Source organism: Nicotiana attenuata, unplaced genomic scaffold (assembly GCF_001879085.1).
Source record: "Nicotiana attenuata strain UT unplaced genomic scaffold, NIATTr2, whole genome shotgun sequence".
NCBI classification, from domain to species: Eukaryota; Viridiplantae; Streptophyta; class Magnoliopsida; order Solanales; family Solanaceae; genus Nicotiana; species Nicotiana attenuata.
Genome location: NW_017674756.1, coordinates 12,328 through 32,529, shown reverse-complemented (window position 1 = coordinate 32,529; position 20,202 = coordinate 12,328). Strand labels below are relative to the sequence as shown.

Genomic DNA, 20,202 nt, shown 5'->3' with positions numbered 1-20,202 from the left:
CGCCATGAATAAGTCGAATACACTCGAATACAAACTGATTAGCTGGACTTCCCTGATTCACGCACTATTTTTTGCTACTGTATTCAATGAATACAGTAGCTTATACATCTTATAACAACAGAAAACGTATCTACAATCCGTAATATAGCAATGGTATCTATAGATAGCTAATCACTAAAAGATAGTGCTTTATGAAAATTTCTCATCTTAAAATTGTTGTTTGTCGTGCTCTTTAATTTTTTTAAATAAATTTGACCATTGTTATATCATTTAATAACTGATAGAGAATGATATTGGGGATCAACCCTTTACAATTAATTTATTTTAATATTTACAAAAAATTAAACTACAAATTATAACCCGCTTAAGTTGCTCCAATTATTAACATAAAAGACTATGTGCTATAATACTCATTTTAACATCAATGTCAATATAAACATTCAAATTGTAAATTGATTGAATGATATTATTTCCTACTATATTTGAATTTTTAACAAGATAATACATTAAAGCAAACTGTATATATTATATAACAATTTTTCTACATATAAAACTTACAGATCTATTTTAGTAACTTAATTTTGATACTCCATATTTGGTTTCCAAGTGTTCAATAGTGGGGAACATCCACTACCTGATGAAAGTTTAAACGAACTGACATCAATTCTAATTTACAATATGAGAAAAGTCGAAAAAAGCTTATGATTTACTCAAGAGAAATTTTTAGTATAGTCAACAAAGAGAACTTCCAAGGGGACTTGCATCCCTAAAGAGGCAATTTACTACTTCAAACAAAGAGAACCAACTACACTAAACAAATATTAACATGATATAAATTGTAGTAATTCAATATAGTAGTACAAATTATATTTTTTTTATTATAACTCATTTAAAATGATGTTACTGGTGATAAGATAATAAATATCTGATAGAAGTCTATATAAATTATAGGGATTTTAATTTTTTTCTTAATTAAGGATATAAGAGAAATGTTTTTATTTTTTCTATAGATTTATCATATGTTAATTTTTATAATGAAATAATATAAAATATTTTAAGACAATTTACAGATTGTTGAAAACTTATCGTGGAAGAATGGAGTTCAAACCATTTAAATCAAATTTTCACATCAATTAAGTACATAAGAGATAACCTCCGAGAATAGATGAACAAATATCATCACTTAAATTAACTTTTAAGGTTTAACAAACTATAGTTTTTACAATTACTTTAATATAAAACTTTTAGGTTTGAAATCGCCTTCAAATAGTGTGAATACATGAAAACCTTTTAATTTTATTTTTTAAATTGTGTTAAAATAGTATGGGTAAATATAAAAATCTTGTAAATATTTATCTATATTTGTTTTTGTTGCTTTATTATTTAAAACTTAAATTTACTTTTTCTATGGAAACTTTTAGTTGACTAAAACAAAAATTAATAATTTTATCAAATGAGAAAAACATTCAAAATGAGTATTTGCATGGAATAAACTCTCTCCAAAAGTCTAATTAAGGGTACATTTAAACTTTTAAAGGGGTGTTGTGGTCAAGAGAATGTGGGGTCCACGTATATCAAGGAGGACACAATTTGCATTAAAGAAATGCAAACAATACAATAATCTTTTTCGAAATGACATATATGCCCTTGGTTGACCATCTTTTCTTTTCTATATAATAGAAATAGAGTAGTTTTATTTCATGTACTTCCATTAGTGCTTTAGGGGGATCAAGCAATCAAACTTTCTAGCAACCAAACAATTCTCTAAATTAGTGTCTCTCCCCTTCGACACTGTGTTACCTTTCTGTAAATAGCTTTCATTCATGCAATCAAGCTTTCTTTCATTCTCAATTCTCATTTCTGTTTTTCCGTACGGACTGACAATTTCGTCTAGCATACGGAGGAGATCTCAGTTGACGGATAGTAACTGTACTGACATCCATTGCTTCTCCGCGTAACAATAATGTTATATTATACAATATATCGTTTCTTATCGCCGTCACAACAGTTTTGTTGTTTTCAATTGATGCTCCCCGTGCCCAAAGATTGCCTAACGCCTCAAAATTCTACAATAACAATAGCTGGCTACTGAAGAATAGATTTACTGATCTCAACATTATAAGATAAAATGTGCGGCACGATAGTTAGATGGGTCGATAGAATCTTGAAATAATTAATTAATAACAAACTTACAAAGAAACATCATGACTCAATGGCAAAAACCAATTAAGAACATAGAGACAAAATTATTTATTTGTGTCTTAAGTTATAAATCGACCATAAAAAGAAACTACTAGAAACAGCAATCTACCCTAATCAAAACTCCTAAGAAAGTTGATGAAATTCCCAACCAAGTTAAACCCTAATAACATAATCTAACCTTTATTCATAGGAAAAATTAAGGTGAAGAAAAGAACCCTCCAAATACTAAAAAAAGTTTTAATGCTTTGAATCTTGTTGTGGGACATTATGAGTAGCAGCTTGTTGTGGGACATCTTGAGCAGCAGTTTGCTGTTGAGGATAAGGAGAATATCCAGGAAAGTTTGGTGGAAAAGGAAACCAAGGAGGAAAGTAATAAGGAAAATATGGAGAGCTATAGCTGCCATAAGGGTTAGAGTAGGAAACACCATTGCCTGGATTATAATTGTATGAACCCTTGAATTGGCTGCCCAGGACCCCATCCATAGCTATATGAGAAGGAACTTGCTTCTCCACTGCTGATCATCAATGACACACATATGCAAAGAGAGAGATATTACAATGGAACTTGACTTAGCCATGATGAGAAAGAATGGGTGAGGTACTAAAAATAGAAAGAAAAGTGAATGTGGTGGAAATGGAATGAGCTATGGTTTAGTATTTTATAGAGTTTGAGTAGTGGAGATTATTTGATTTAGATTGGAGATTAGCTGTAACGTGATTTTTTGGGATAAACTTTATATGGACAGTTGATAAGGTAGTAAATATTGTAGTGTTTTAATTGAACTCTGTCTCATCATCTTTAGATATAATGTTAACTTTTAAAATTTTACCTTCGCAAGTAATCATCATGGAGATATCGACGTTATCGGTGGAAATAAAATAATAAAGTAATAACTGAAAATTAAAAAAGGAATTAAGTTCATCGTATGACCAGCACATTACAATTTAATTGAATAGAATTCTTAAATCTTGTGAAAGTCTCATATCATATAAATTAGAATAGAGGATAAATCGATAAACAAAATTACATAAGAAAAGATACGTAAATACAGTCTAATCAAATTCTAACTAGTCTCACGGTTGGATATGTCCAGGGATCAAGCACCAGTTGCGGCAACAAAACTAAGGTTATATCTTCCTAAGTGCCTAAGCATTGATGGGCAGGTAGGTAGCATTACCTGATACCTAAATTGTTGGAAGGATTCATGTGAAGCATAGCTTCAGATATGAATGAAAAGTAACAAAAAAAGAAACGAGACACTTCCCAACCAGAAAGCAAAGTTCCCACTGATGGTATACTTAGTGTAAGGGAGCTCTAATATCACATCTTTGGTAAGTTAAGGGATATGAACAAACAAAGCATTAATGCAGGTATTACAAAAGCTTTGGAATGAAAGAGCTAAAATGGAAACTGCAACCTCCTAAATTCAGATGAATCTGACAGTCTATACGGCCAATTGAAAACTGTGTCATGGTCAACCACTCTGCCTAATATTCAGATACTCTCCCCGAAACTACTAGATTAACAAGGCTATCCTCCTTCAGGAGAAGCATACATACGCAGGCACGTTAAAAAAGGAAAAAGACATCCCAAAGGATTCAAATCGAGAGCAACTCTGTAACCCATCAAAATTCTGAAATATATTCAGAATCATTACTATAAACAGAATGAACCATCTTTCTTGACTATACTCTGCAACGACAAAACAGAAGAACATAGCAAAATCACCAGAGCTTTTCAAAACAACCTGAGCTGAATAAGAAAATCAAAGGCATAACGCATCATGCAAAGAATGATGCCAAGGCTTTTCAATTTGATATCTTCTTTCCACGACCTCCTTTTCTTGAGCATTTGAGACATAATTTTTCTACTTGGCACAGGACAAAAGTAGTTAATATGAATTCAACAAGATGACAAGTTTCATAGGCTAAGATCCACCTTGAATGCACACATTTACACTATTCTGCTCAATAGACATTCCTTGGTTCAGAACATTATTCACTCTAATACTTCATCAAACAGCACTATAGAATGCCAGAAAAAGGTAAGAAGAAAAGCCACTTGATCCATCAATTCAAGCAAAAACAACTATCAGAAATATGCCTTGCAAGTTTGATGCAATTGAAGTACAATAGTAGCAAGCTCAAAGGTAGCACAAGGACAAATTGATTAATGGCAGTAAAATAATGTAGAAAGCATGAAGCGAAGTCTCTCCAAACTAACAAAACAAGCCTGAGCAGATTCAGGGAAGCACTAACGCATGGAACTGGCCTTTCATTAGATAAAAGTAAAAGAACGTCTCTCTCTACACAAGAAAATACTGTACGAATATTATCCTTAGTCTAACAAAAACTACCCACACCCACCATGTCCAAGTCTTCACATTCAGACAGATAGAATGCCCAGACACTAGATTTCTTGCGAGCAATGTGACCTGCGAAAAAAGGCAATTACGCCACAAGTAATCGCAAAATCATAACTCGATTACACAAATCAACATCTTTCTAATCCCACCTTGATCTTACCATTATTCATGCTACAAATTATTGACGCGAGATACTACCATTCGATTTCCCAGCATTGGGATTTACCATATGCTGATCTTGATCCTGTTTGGTGTCGTTTACCATCTCCCTTTGGCCATTCGAACACTCCAGTTCCCCAGACTTGTCCTCCTCAGCTCCAGTAGCACCGCTATGATTAATAGCAGATGTAGTAGGGGTCACCATTGCACCCCTGTTCATCTCCACATCCATTGCAGACCCATTAGGTAACCCTGGGACTGGATTCTGCCCTTTCAAGTCCACAGCATTCAAAGCTATTAAAACCTCAGAAGAACCATCCAACCTATCTGCGGCATTCGCATTCAGGACATTATTCACCTCCTCCAATGGCACAGCAGCTACAACCATACTAAGGCATTGATTATTGTTACTACTGCCTCTGTTGTTCACATTCGAAGGCAACCGCAATACAACATCCTTCTTCTTCATTTTATCCCTAGCATCAAGGTAAGCAACATGATCTAAAGCCTCCCTAGCTCGTTTCCTAGTAAATGCAGCGTCCTTCGCCCTCCTCTCCGCCTCCACCTTAGCAGCCACAGCAGCTTTATTCATAGTCCCGGCGGCGATCCTCGCGGCCGTTAACAAAACCCTAGCTGCCTGCTTATCAATAACCATAGCATCCTCATTATCCACACCGACAACATCTTTTCCCTTTTTGAGGGAAAAAACAGGGGAATTAGGGTTAACACAAAGGGAACAAACGTAAGGGTGAGGAGGGTTGAGGCCCACGCAGGAGTTGTGAGAGAGTGAATAGCATTTTTGGCATGAAACGAGGCCGTTTGAGGAAGAGGAAGGGGGAGGGGAAGGGTCGTAAACGAGCAAGCAAGTAGGGCAAAATGATTGAGTGTTGAGTCTGAGGACACAGTTAGTGCAAAGTCGCCGGAATATTCCTCGGTGACGGATGTGGTGGAGAAAACACCGTTCCTCCACGCCGCAGTTGCCGCATGTGGTGGGGACGGGGAGAGGGGCGACGGGGATAGTGGTGAAGTTTTGTTTTGTCATTTTTGAGATTGTAAGAGAAGATGAAACATCGAAAAGTGAAATCTGAAGAGTAACTTCATGTATATTTGTGATGATTCTGTGTTTTTTCGGAGAAGGAGAGAAAAAGGTGTTTTCAATGTTTTTCGATAGGAGAGAAAATTAGGGTTTCATGGTGAGGAAGACGAGGGAGGGAGACAAAGGAGGTGCTTTTTGATTGGCTGACTACTACTCAAGCCAAACGATGACGTTTTAAAGGGGGTTATATTAGTCCAGTTACTCGTTTAATGTGCATAATTATCGACGAGATGATGTCTAATAAAACACAATTACATAGAAATTTTATACTCATTTGGACAAAGATTTAAAAATACATTTGGATTAGTATATCTATGGAAAAAAAAATTCAATAACGCTTGGTTGAAAAAAGCTCCACATGTGTTGTTCTTATTTATTTTTTGGAAATCGCCAAGTGTGGGAAGTGAAGAACTAGAAATTGGTCAAAGATCCAAATATATTGGGATTAAAAAAAGAAAGTTAAAGGTGAGCCAACACTTGCATTAAATAGAATCGCCACCATTTAATGCTTCTATTTTTGGACACTTATGGTGTACTTCCTCCGGTCCAAAATAAGTGATTTTTTTTGGATGTTTTCACACAGATTAAGAAATTCACCTTTTAACATTAATTAGCAATGAAATTGACCATATTAACCTTTATTATCTCACATAAACACTCCTAACACATATTCCAACACTATTTACTCCTAGGACAATGTAGGAAAAAAATAATTAATTCATTCTTGAAATCTGAAAAAATCACTTATTTTGGACCACAAGAAAAAGACAAAAAAATCACTTATTTTAGACCGGAGGGAGTACTTAAAAGTTTAAATTAAATATTGGTGAGGACCATATGGCAAAAATTGGCTTAAACTCATCTCTGACTTCAGCTGGAGAACTTTTCTCTACTCTTAGATAAAGAAATTTGATGGTTAAGAGCTTTATCTAGAAAGCATAGGAGCAACAGTTAAGAGTGATTAAGAGTTTAGACTGATCAATTATCTACGACCTGTTTGACCAAAAATATAAATCTTAGTTCAAATAATTAAATTTATATAAACAAAAGTTAATCCTAGTTAAGAAATAAGAATAATATCCTTAGATCTTAATATTAGAAAAAAAGTACTTAACTGATATGCGTTTATGCGGATAGCAGTGACACTATGTGATAAGTGCTTTGAAAAATCAAGAACAGTGGTGTAACATATAATATTCAACGAACAATAATAAATGGCATTTAAATAGATAAGAGCAATGATTCAATCAATAAAGGGTGGAATAAATAAACCTTTCACTTGACAATGATTGAGTGACAAATCCTAAAATCACCAAGGATTTCTCAGATCCGATGGTAAACGGTAGATAAGAATCTCAGTGAAAAGTATATCTTTGTATTGAGTGAAGACCGAATCTTTGTCAAAGTGCTATCCTTCCAAATGATTCTCACGTGCCCCTCTATTCTGTCTCCTTTTTCTATTTATATGGGATATCTTCCCAAGAAACCCTAATAGTACAAATGTAAGGAATATTCGCTAGAATATCCACTAGAATATTCTTTTTCAGATCCTATCTTGAGAACTAGCCGTTACAGCTCTATCGCCGGTACTCGACCTCGACCTTGATCCTTGTTGGTGCCTTGACTGCGGCTCTCCTCGACCACAGGCTTGTGCGGCTTCTCGGACCATCTTAAATGATGACTTGAGGATCCTTCTCATAATGTTATCTCGGCCTGAATATTCTAAAGGCGGATTTTGACCCATACAAACCTTCTGCATGCAAGTACCATATATAAACTTAGCAGTTTACAGTCAATATTTTTTCTGCTTATCTGCTGTTAAGATATTCGAAAGAACGAAGAATCACTATTTCATTCATTTCTGTTCTGAATACAATGTTGAACGAGTACATTTCAGGCACAGCTTGAGTGCAAGTACTAAACAGCGTTCTGAGCTTCCTTCTTAATATCTCTAGCCGAGCTTGGACTTGCCTGATCTGAGGCCGCAGCCTATCGAAAGAATGTTAAGATCTGAACATAGCTTGTAGCCTCCAACAGATAGAGATGAGCCGAGCACACAAGAATTGAGCTCAGACAAATTGAGCTGAGCACATATTTCTCAACAGCTACAACTGCATAGTTGCTCAGCATATGATACAACGACCCAGTAAAATCCCACAAAGTGGGGACTCAGCATATGATACAGTTGACCTTAATATTGGTTGTAGTAGTATACTAATCACCTGCATCCCAGAAGAGGCAAAAATGTTTGGTGATTTCTTCTCATCAATCTAAGCCTTTGTGGACATAGTTACATGTTACTTGTGCTGGTGAGAGGTAGAAGGTACCCAGTGCATTAGTCGACGTGCGTGTGAGCTGGTTCAAACACCACCATTACTACGGAAAAAAGTCTGTTCACCTGCAGTGATACTAAACTGATAAGAGCGAGAAAGGTATTATAATTCATCGCTGCTGATAGGAATGCTAAACACTGGATGTCAAGCCAGCTTTCATTGTCACTTCATAATCGATATTAATATTCAGCTATTAGTTTATTAGTTACAGCAAGACTTCACAATGTGTACATCATAATCAATAGACAATTCAAACATATGGCAGACATCTTTTTCCAGCTTCCAAACTACTGGAATGGAATGTAATAAGAATTACATTGGATTTGGATATATATCAAGTTACAAAAATTGATGAAGTGATTGATTGAAGTTAAATATTGAGAAGCTTAAAAGTGGCATTAGATTTTTTAAAAGCAGGCTAGATCAAATTTTTAACTGTACATTTGAAGTGGTTCTTTCATCCCACAAAAGTGTAGAGCAAATTAAAGAAAGCTGTTGTTCTATCTGCAGTCAATTGTTCTCGTCTCAGCCAGTAAAAGATCAGTTTTGATAAGGGCCAGTAAAGATTAGTTTTGAGGTAGAACATTCCGAAACATCTCTTTTGTGAAGGATCTTTAGCAGTATGATGCAAATATTGAGAATTGACTTTACAAATGTGAAGTAACCGCAGCAAAATGAGTATCACGGCATAAACTCTGAACTATCATAAAAATTTCCTTCTTATAGTTTAACTAACAACTATCAGAAGACATAATTTTCAGAAGTATGATAAACATTAAAACCCCATTGAGAAGGTAATGTCATCCGGTGGCGAAGCCAGGAATTTTTTCAAGGGTGTTCAAACTTAAAAGAAGTAAAAAACATTCCGGACAAAGGATGTTCAATATATATTATATACCTTTAAAATCTAATATTTTACCTATATATACGGTGTAATTTTCCGATAAAGGGTGGTCAATTGACCACCCTTACAAGACTCTAGCTTCGCCTTACAAAAATGATTAACAATTAGGATAAAACTAAACTGATTAACTTTATAAAGCTATTAAGACATCAAAGTATTTGTAAAGTTTATGCAAGAAACTGGAAGAAATAAACAACAGAAGGAACTTACTTTTAGGTGTGGTTTGTAGATCAGTCTTGAAAATTGAAGCAGGTATCTAACGGAAGATTTGGAGAACATGCATCATAATTTGCTTCAGACCACCTATATTCTACATTTACGTACCATTCAAGGTTATTGCTGAAACAACATCACCAATTACAGTGTTATAGTCTGTAGTCAGGTCCATCTGAATTCCCCAAACCTTCAGCAAGTATATCGTCAACAGTATCCTGTGTGATCAAATTGTCATGGGAAGGCCTTTTGGTATCTGTTTCATCTTCCGCGCTGGAACCGACTAATAAAGCGTGAGTACTAGCATCAGGGACCCATCCCTTTTCCAGCATCAAATCCAGCAAGAAAGAGGCCTTGGTTTTGTATCCCTCTTTCAAGAGGGCATTTATCAGCATGTTGTACATAGCTGAATCAACAACTTCAAATTCTGAGACGAGTTTATCTACTGAAGAAAGTATCACATGGACCTGAGAGTTTTTCACCAGATATTCTAGAAGTTCAGCAAGTGTTTCTGAATCTGGTGATAGACCCCGACTAAGCATTGAATCGAAGAACAGGGCGGACTTCTCTATATGCCCAAGTGAAGTCATGCCCCGAATGAGAATGCAATATGTTTCCCCATCCAGGGTACAGCCATCTATGATCATTCTCGAGATCACTATAAAGAGATCACTTGCTCTGCCTAAACTGAATAGGCCTTGCAATACGCTGTTGTAAGCAGCAGTAGAAGACAATGTACCAGAATAATATGCCAATGGTAGCAATTTGATTGCTCTACCAGCGTAGCCACTAGTACAAAGTCCCTTCATAAGCTTGTCAAACGGGATGGACTCAAGAGCGCATTTCCTTGTTGACATGAAGCAAAATACTTCAGCAGCTTCCTGAATCTTTTCCTTCTGGCAAAGACACTCAATAAGTTGAGCATATGATACCAAATCTATATTTAACCCAGCTTTGGCACTAAGTAGATGAAACAAAGCCAAAGCATCCTCACATTCACCTAATTTGCAGTTGCCAATGATGAGAGCAGAATATGTTGATGAATCAGGGCTAACCGAGGAAACAATCATCCTAGCAAGATACTTCAAGGCGTCATTCAGCCTTTTATTATCACACAGGTATCTAATCATGATATTCCAAGAAGACTCATTAGTGATGTTTCTCTCAAGCATTTCATCAAACAGATCTCTGGCCATACTAAAGGTGCCATCATCTAGAATAGCTTCAAGAAGTGCATTGTAAGGCAATACACTTGCAACTTCTTTGTCATTCAAAAACTCCTTAGCTTCACTCAACATATTCAATTCACATAATCCATCTATTATACTCATGAACACATCATCATCTGGCCTAACATCACTATACACCATCTCATCTACAAGTTTTACAGCATCAACCACGAGAAGATTCTCGCGCAAACACTTTATCATTGACCCATAAGTTGGTGTATCCGGAAGAACCTTAGATTCTCTCATCATAGAGAACAACCTCGTTACTACATCTAATTTATTCAACTCACAAAATAAAGGAATTATATGAGCATAAAAGCTAGAATAATTCGGTTCACACCGTATTCTAAACATATCATCCAAAATTACAAGTGCCTCATCCACTCTACCCCTCGCAACAAGTTCGCCAATAATTATCTGAAAAGTCCTTCCGTTAGGATTACAACCTTTCTTATGAAGACGTTTGTATTGATCCAATGCAGCATCGACACGATTGGCAGCAAACAAAGCCTCTATCATATAATTAAGTGTATCAATATTGGGACCAATTCCAGCTTTCACAATCTCCTTATACACGAATAATACATCCTTAAATTCTTTCTTTTCCTTGATAAGTGCACCTAATAATTGATTAAATTCAGATATAGAGAGCTTTAAGCTACTCAAATTTATACAAGAAAGAACACACAAAGCCTCACTAAGCCTACTATTTCTAACAAATGCATCTAACAAAGCCAAAAGAACCTGTTCATAATTTGGACATTTCTCCTTTATCATCTCATTACAAAAACCTTCAATTTCTTCTACTTTACCAGCCATACCTAGCTTCAAGATTATCTGAAAATAAGTATCAGCGGAGTGATGAAACTTTTTTTGAAGGGAAGCCCATTTGAATAGCTTCAATGAAGAATCCAAATCAGTTGTGGAATCAAGAACGGTGGCTAAAGTTTCAGGGTGAAGCTTATTCTTTAAAAATTGAATCTTTGTATCGAAGTCAGAAGAAGGGGTAGAGGGCTGATTGGTTTCGGGGATGATTTGAATTCTACAAGCACCAGAAAGTGAAGAAAGAGAGGGTTTTGAACAAACCCAGTTGGGGATTTTCTTGGGAAGCTTTAAAGTTGAGAGCTTTATCACCATTGACGTTGCTCCGTCTCTGCTCAGTGGTCACTTATATTTCAAAGAAAAAAATACATTTAAATAGTAAATATTAAAAAAAAAACTAAAGAATATTGAGATGGACAAAATACGAGAGTTAAGCAAAGTTGAGGTGAAATGGAGAATGCTGAAAACAGTACAGAACTGAATTCTGAACAGGGAACAGAATCAGGGGAACCAGAATCGGTAATGTTGAAGGGAAGTGTAATCAAGTAAACAAAATAAACTCAATAAATAGACTACTAAAAGGAGTATTTGCTCTTTAGTCCATGAGTTTCAGGGAGATAAGAATTAGCTGCCTCATAGTTGTCAAGTTTATAAAGGTGACCCCTCTCGTAGTCTCTCTCTTGTCCATCCCTCTAAAAGTCTCTAAACGTTTAAAAGTTGTTGAATTCATTCAACCTTGTTGATTAACCAATATTTGGCCTGGGAAGGGGTAAAAGGACAAAGCAACATTTTGGCGATGCAGACTTGGGTATTATACTCATGTTCTTTCCATTTTTTTAAAAATGTTCATGTTTGAATTGTATACGTGACAATTCAATTGGCCAGTGACCAAATCGGGGAGATGAATTTAGCTTCAATTTGAATGATCTTAGAGTTTTTTCTTTCTTTTGCATCAAGACATATCACTACAAGAGGTTATTTATTTCCCCTTAGGCATTACAGCTTCGTTAGCCCAAACGACGTCTGTGTTCATCAAAAAGTTTTAGGCACCCGAATAGGGTTCCTATTTAGGGCCAAATGGATTGATCTCTCTACTTTGATTTGGGCAGCTTGAGTACTGTTACTGATTGGAAGTTTTTTTTCCCCTCTTTTTTGTTCAAGTGTATAATCTTTAGAAGTAAATCCAGATATTAGACATAAGAGCAATGGATCAAATTTATTTCCTGAGGTCAAATTTTTGGTTCACATCGCAAAATGCTTTTCTTTCCCTTGAAGGTGTTTATACTTCGGAAACCTCTTTTGTGTTAATGTTCTAACAAGTACTTTCTCGTCAAACGAAGATTTTCTAGTCTTCTTCCTTTTATCTTTCTCCTAAAAGATTCCTTCTCTAATCCTGTGTTTGTCTCATTCTTTTCTAGCTGTACGTGAACGTTTTATTCACTATACATAAGGAAACCAGAAGATCTGTGGTTGCAAATTTTGCTTACTTTTTAATTTTAAATAGACCAAGTTTTTATGCTAACCACGGATTGCATTCAGATTCGGCTTCCCGCTATACTTGTTGCCGCTGAATTATTCTCATGAATTTGCAAATATGGCCCCACAGTTAAGCATTCTTATGATCTTCTCAAAATTTCATCCTCATTCACAGGTTACAACCAACCCCTTTGGACTTTACAGTCGGCGTACAAAATAATGAAACCCATAGCACCAAAAGAGACCTTATGTTAGCTTCTGGTATGGGGAAGAACTATATTAAGCTGTTTCTGTTTAATTTCCGGAGTAGTTATATAAAGTAAATTCCTTTTGTTTCTATTAGCCCCAAAGCAAGATTGCACCAGAAACAAAAACAGAGAGGGTATATGCTCAATACTATATTTAAGGATGAAATTAGAAAACCCTTTAAATTTATGTGATCATTTGCGTCAAATACTAGAGATTTTTATAGAAACTTCAAGTCTTGATAAAACCAGCAGAAATCAATTTTTTTAGAACACAATTCTATATAATAAGGCGCAAATTACACATACTCAAGGGAATGATTTTTTGTATTACCAAGTAACTAAAGAGACAGAACTAAAGTCGCTGCAACAAATAAATGTAGAACGAAGTAAAGCTTTATTTTAAAAGTTACTGCTGAAAATGATCTCCTTCCAGTTCCGGCCACTACAACATATATCTACAATAATTTAAAACAGCAAGGGGGGAATGAAACCTTAAGCATGCAGTGAGATGAAGCATACAACTCTTTTTGTATGCTGTCAGCTTGATGATAAATACAATAATCCATAACTAGATTAACAAACCTTCAATGACAACTGTGTTGAAGTGACGAAGGACGCAGTCGTTTGTCTCTAACTTCTTCCATAATTGCAAGTGAAAAGTGTGATACGGTTGAAGGAATTTTAGGTCTTCCCACAAACTCTCATTTAACAGTTGCATAATACCATAATCTGCCACATAAGTTTTGTTCGCATAGTCCTGTTTGTTGAAACACAAGGGTAGAGGACCTTAAATTCTCTGACCAGAAAGCAAAGATCTGAATATCTTCATACTGCAAGATACAACTTTAAAGACTAGTCTAATAATAACTCGGCTCCAACAGCTTCAGAGTCTTTAACTCCAGTATTCTCGCCCTCGATATAAACCAAGCATATCCATCTCAATTAATTGTATACCGGATACCTGCTCTGTAATAACTCGTCTCCGACAGTTTTAGAGTCATCGACTCCAGTACTTTTTCCCTCAATATAAAGCAGACAAGCTTATCCTTCTCACTGAATTGTATACCTACTACCTGCTCTGAGATTCATAGCTTCAAAACCTCTATGTTAGATACAAGAGCAACTAGGACATCCTCACTAATGTTACTCAAAGAGTTCCTGAATCACTGTTCAGCTGGATAGCGCCTGAATCACTGTTAGCAACTTTGATTTAGAACTAGGATACTCTCACATATGTTACTCAAAAAGTTCCTGAATAACAGTTTTACTGGAAAGTCCCTCAATCACTGTTAGCAACTTTCCACATATATTGATCCGCTTAATCAATAACCAATAACCGGGCAATAAAGCAATAGCCCAAAATACGAAGCACCAACCACGTGATAGCAATCTCTTGCTTAAGATATTCTAGAATTCCAGCCAAAGCCCAACGCCTCAGAAGGCTTTATTAAAACATCCAACATAGCTCCCACCACAGTGCTTTCTGATTTCCCAGGAAAAAGAAGGAACAGCCAAACTATAACTATATCTACTTCAGAACAATCTAATTAACATAAATACAGCTACTTAATCTATGCGACACTTTAAGAGGAGAAATGGGCTAGATTGATCTGTTACCAGTTCAGTTGATAAGTGCATGAAGGAACTGATAAGAAGAACCCATAAGCCATCTCTCCCGTCCATAACCAAATGTTGCAGATCTTATGTCGCAGCTACGACCCCCGAGTCGGGGACGATCTCTGCTAGAGTAATCTTAATTGGTTGCCACCCGGATTGATGTTGTACAAGCCATTTCTTCGTGTTAATAACCATATGCAAGATCTGAAGTATTTCGCCTAAAGCAACCTCCTTTAAGCACATTTTCTTAATAACTGTAGCTGCTTCAAACCTAGTGAAGAATCAAGTAAATAAGCAAGTTCAAATTAGATTATATCAGCCAGATACACATGAGAAACTATCTTTATAGGACCTAACAAAAAAAGCATGTTCGGCATTATCCTGAACTAAAAGCTTTTTCCTCAATACAACGTTATCAAATTTTTAATTGGATGTCCTACACAACTAAATGAATAGTTTTGAAACCTCTCCAACATCCACCAAAATCCGAGAAGGTTCAACTTAAATGAGATCCCATTACCTGCACCGAGTAGCACTTATGGCGGCTCTTCCAGCAGAAGATGATAGAAATTTCTGGAGGTCATCCCATGCTTCTTTGGGATAATGTTTCGGATTACCACTAATAGGGTTCACACACTTCCATACGTTCTCATTTTTACCAACATATAATAATTGCGAAGCACCTAAATTCTTTGTTACTACCAGCTGTTGTTCAACTGCGCTTGCAAGAGCCTTCTTAACATCAGCATTGCGGTGTTTTGGATCTCCATATTTGATGCAATCTGCAATGTTTGCTTCAGTAGGCATAATCTTCTCATTTTTTAGGGTGTTCAATGCAAGTAAAATGACTCCAATAAGACCTTGAACATACTCAGAAGGTTTTGGGCATCCTGGAGCTCCCCACACACCGTTGAGCGGTCCATTACTGCTATTTGTTACAGATGATAGTGGTGGTGGAATCTCAGGGCTGGGATGTGGATACCTGTTAACCTCTTTTTCAAGGTAAAATGGTGTTTTCTTCTGCAAATTGTTTCCTTTCTGAGGCCCATTTATGTTAGTATAAGAATTCTCACTCTGAGGAGGTTGTCTCGATTCTCCATTCCACGATTGAGAAAAAGGACGATTATGACCATTGTTGGAGTTTTCACTGATTTTTAGCTTACCCACATCAGGCATAGGTATTTGAAGGCCTGAGGAGAAGCCTTGTGCATCAGACCTAGGAGGCATTGGCTGAGAATGATGCACATGCGAATTAGGTGGTAAGAAATTACCAGGTGGAATTACCGGCGATGCTGGGAGGTTGTTTGGCCTTACTGGAGGATAATTATTTTGATAACTGCTCTGTGAGTTGTTTCCATTTGTCCAGGAAGGCTCGAGATTACCAGGACCACCGCTCGAGGCAGATACGGGCCCACTGAATGGAGTTCTTGAATTATGAGCTCCAGGCAACTCCACTGAATCATTGAACTGCTTAGGATACCCATATCCTGGTTGATGAAAGTTTGCAGCACTACGATTTTCTTGTGTGCCGGACATTGCAGATGAAGTTCGTGATATATTGGGTTGATTCACACTTTTACGGACTGGTCTGCCCTTTTGTTTATTATCGGTACCCCTTCCCCCATTGTTAAACTTCATTTGCGGGCTTTGATGGAAAGTATCAACAGCCTGGCTTATCAGACTGGAATCACTAGATGACGTAGATAATGCATCTGAAGTGGCTAAAGAACTGTAACTGCTATTTACAAGTTGACTTGATTCACTATTTGTCAAAGGCGGTCCTCCAGCTGAAAGGCTTGTCCAGAGCCATACAGTCTTCGCAGCAGCAACAAGTGGCACAGATGCTTTTTGAGGTTGTGCTAGAAGAATATTATATCTGCGCATGCGTAATTGATGAAGTGCGTTTGAAAAGTCACGATCTCCCGAAATCAACAAATAATTAGCAGGTGCAGGATTGTCAACTGCCCAAAATAACATGTCCACAAGAATTTTCTTATCACTTGCATCTTTGACACCTATACACATTTGGTCCAAAATTAGTCAAAGTTGACTCCAAGCAGTTCTAAACAGATTTAATCAAGCCACCACAAGTGCTAAAAATAAGAATCATGAACACACTGGTTTTCTCTTAGTGTATACACCACCTCCAAACGTTATCTTAAGACTCAGTTAGCTATTCACTTAGTTAACAACCATCAATAGAGGTAAGCTTAATACTTTAGTTAGCTGGCACTGAAAAGGGATCAACCAAATAACGGTATTAGATTAAGATAAGAATCTACTAAAGAAACCACATATCAACTCTAAATTCTCACTTTTGTACAAAGCTGTAAGGCAGCATATGTGACCAGTCAGACTATAAAGTTTTAACACATAGCGAGCACTGATATAAAATGCTAAATTTAAGCAAATATCAATGAATTGAATATGTTTAGAATGGAAAACATAGGCTCCTACTAGCTCAAGGAAATAACTTTCAAAGAAATTTTCAGGAAAAGAATTTATTAATGGACCATGTACTCCTAGATCATACTACATATACTTAACATTTTATTTTTATTTTTGAAAAAAAAAACATCTATAGATAGTCCACTTCCATTGTCATCAAAGAGAATGGACTGCCCAGTAGTACTCCCACGCAATGACTTAAAATCCTGGATCTCGCTCAGACCACTATTTTGGTTTCTTCACGATTTATAGAAGATAAGCTCTACAATTACGAAACAAACGATCAGCAACTCATAACAGTTTTCAACCTGTGCTAAACAGATACCAAACACCTCATCCCTGTCACTGGTAGGGGGTTGAAAGAAAAGTAAAGCAAAGAAACACGATCATTACTTCCTTTTATTTTGAGTGACCTAATAAAAATATTTTGTTTTATAAATTTAAAAACTTGGTTATTTATCATCGGACAAAATGCAATTTTGGATCTGACTGTGAGGATTCAGACACAGGAAAATCAGATCGACGCATGCATAGATTCCAAGAGTCAATCAAGCGCTTTAGACCATCATAGACACTCCGTTGACTTAAGAATCAGCACCAAAGACAATCAAAAAGCCAAAATTCAACTAGATCTAACAGATCCTGTTCAATCACACAATTTCATTTACCCTCAACATAGATCAACTCAAGCAGACATCAAATCAACTGAAAAGAAGTCATTTCATTATAATTACACAAATTAACAACCATGCAAACAAAAAATATGTATTTTTACGCATCAGTCCACGAAAGTATACCTGCAGGAACATGATTAAGGGCGATTCCAGTACTATTAAGCGCCTGCTGAACAGAAGGAGAGATCTTAGTAGTATCGCCGTAAGCAGAAATTGAAACGGGTCCACAATAGTTCATATTCACAAGAGCAGAACTTATATTCTGAGCAATCGCGTGAGGATCAGATCCTCTAGGTACTTGACAGTTTTCTATATCCCACCACACCGAAATCCTCGCCGTTGAGTACTGTGCCTCCGCCGTACCCGACTGTTGCGGCCCTCCCCCTCCGCCGTTCCCGTTCCCGCCGGCACCACCCATTTCCTACGATTCCTGGTCTTAAAAAAAACACAAAGTTAAGTACGATTTTCCCGTTGCCGGAGAAATGCGCACGATAGCGAGTACCGATGTCTAAAATTTAGTCTTTTTATGTTGTCTGGTGTGTAAGGTTAGTTGAGGAGTGCGTAGGATTAGAGAGGATGTAGAGCGTTGGAAAATTATAAAGGGGTGAGGTGGGGAATGCTGAGGGATGCGTAGTGACTGGGGTGGAAGATTCATGGGGTCTGAAATGACAATTATATCCTTGAATTGGAAAATGAGTGAGTAATAGTGGAGTCGTTGGAATTGAGTCATTGACACATGGCTTGACTTCCATTTAGAAAAAGAGCTTAGCAGGAATATTAATTATTTGTATTTTCTCTTTTTCTTTTTATTTAAGTTTGATTATTGGCTCTATCATTTCAGTCTTAAATATAAATATTTTTCTATTCCAGACTTACGTGGATTGCAGTAATTGGATCTCTCAACGTCATTATTTTTTCCATTTTGGAAAAAAAAAAATATGGATGAGAGTGTACCGTGAAGAAATGTACAAAAATGAAAGCTTCTATGTGAATAGAATTCGTACTTTATTAGGAAAAAATTTATTAGTAGCATTTAATACTTACTGAGTGTAAATAAGTTTTTTCCATTTAACTGAATGTAGATTTGAACAGTAAATGCAACTCTAATGTAATTAGTAATGGCAGTTTTGGAATTGACAGAGTCACGAGTGGCTTGACTCGCATTGTTATTGACTATAGTCTCTATCTTTTAACTGTAGGCTGTAGCATTTAAGTTTGATCATTGACTCTTGGTCTTGGAGTATCATTTACTCTTGAATATGGATTTTTTTCCAATCTAACACAGATTGACGTAAGCCCGTTTGGCTTAACTGATTTAGAGTACCTGATAAGTATTAGGTGTTGAAAAGTATTTTTAAATGCTAAAATTGATCTGTATCTATTTATATATAATAGGAGAGGCAAAGAAATGTTATAATGATAAGTGGCATAACATTAAATTGACATGTGTAATTTTTTTGGACAATTCTCCAATTTTGTTGGAGTTTCAAAATCTATTTTAAAAAATTATAAATTTTTTAATGCTGGCAGTTATTTCGATTTTTTTTAAAAGGTAAAAACTTGACAGTTAATACTTATTGTAAAAATTTTAAATCACGTTTCTTTCTGCCAATTCCAAAACTTTTGTTTTGAACTTTATTTATATACTTAATTATTACTCTTTACACAGATATGTAAAAAAGGAAAAAAAATAAATACCACAAAATTAAACCACACTGCATAATTCCAAACGTGGGTTGATATAACAATCCTAATCCACGTTCTACTCTTTACACAGATATGTAAAAAAGAAAAAAAAAATACCCCAAAATTAAACCACGCTGCATAATTTCAAACGTGGGTTGGTATAACAATCCTAATCCACGTTCTCCTACGCAGTTATTTTTCATGCCGGTTGTTCTTCAAAATATTATTTTTCATTCTCTTTACTCTTAAATAAAATATATTCCTTACTACAACTTTTGAACGATGGCTTCATAATTCATCAAATCTTTCTGATATATTGAAAAATACAGTTTCAAAAATCTCAACTTCACGGGTATTGCCTGATTCTTCTTCTATTTCGAAGACCTATATGGATGTAAATATTGAAGGAATCTCTATGGCCAGCGAAAAATTATGTTAAGTTCTCTTCTTTATAAGTCTTCATTTAATGTGGGTCATGTTATATTAAGAGGATTATAGCATGCCCAGAATATTACTTTTTTGCAGGCTACAATTTTATGGAACTTCTTAGTTCCTATCTTCCATTAGAATTCTCTTTATGTAAGGATGTAAAATTTGGCAACTTTATATTATTTTCCACTTTAGTTTCTGCAAATAATTTTTCTATATGTAATTTTTATGTCATATATCCATAGTTTTTAAAAAGGTATTTCAATGATCAAATAGGATATAATAAAGTGACGGTGAGCA

The 20,202-nt window shown here is 35.9% G+C and overlaps 3 protein-coding genes across 3 annotated transcripts; all 3 read right to left on the bottom strand.

The window, feature by feature from the left end:
• Positions 1-4,292: 4,292 nt before the first annotated feature.
• Positions 4,293-6,020, bottom strand: LOC109219228. The gene is made up of 2 exons (XM_019383668.1): positions 4,729-6,020; positions 4,293-4,637 (listed from the first exon to the last, which is right to left on the bottom strand). The coding sequence occupies exon 1, from the start codon at positions 5,767-5,769 to the stop codon at positions 4,747-4,749; it is 1,023 nt and encodes a 340-aa protein (XP_019239213.1). The 5' UTR covers positions 5,770-6,020; the 3' UTR covers positions 4,293-4,637; positions 4,729-4,746.
• A 1,045-nt stretch (positions 6,021-7,065) lies between these two features.
• Positions 7,066-13,274, bottom strand: LOC109219226 (pentatricopeptide repeat-containing protein At1g63330-like). Its single transcript, XM_019383666.1, has 2 exons — positions 9,271-13,274; positions 7,066-8,221 (listed from the first exon to the last, which is right to left on the bottom strand). Exon 1 carries the CDS (start codon positions 11,637-11,639, stop codon positions 9,426-9,428), a length of 2,214 nt encoding a protein of 737 aa, XP_019239211.1. The 5' UTR covers positions 11,640-13,274; the 3' UTR covers positions 7,066-8,221; positions 9,271-9,425.
• An 80-nt stretch (positions 13,275-13,354) lies between these two features.
• LOC109219227 lies at positions 13,355-18,389 on the bottom strand. Its single transcript, XM_019383667.1, has 3 exons — positions 17,911-18,389; positions 15,186-16,680; positions 13,355-14,936 (listed from the first exon to the last, which is right to left on the bottom strand). The coding sequence occupies exons 1-3, from the start codon at positions 18,203-18,205 to the stop codon at positions 14,750-14,752; spliced, it is 1,977 nt and encodes a 658-aa protein (XP_019239212.1). The 5' UTR covers positions 18,206-18,389; the 3' UTR covers positions 13,355-14,749.
• Between the last annotated feature and the right edge of the window lie 1,813 nt (positions 18,390-20,202).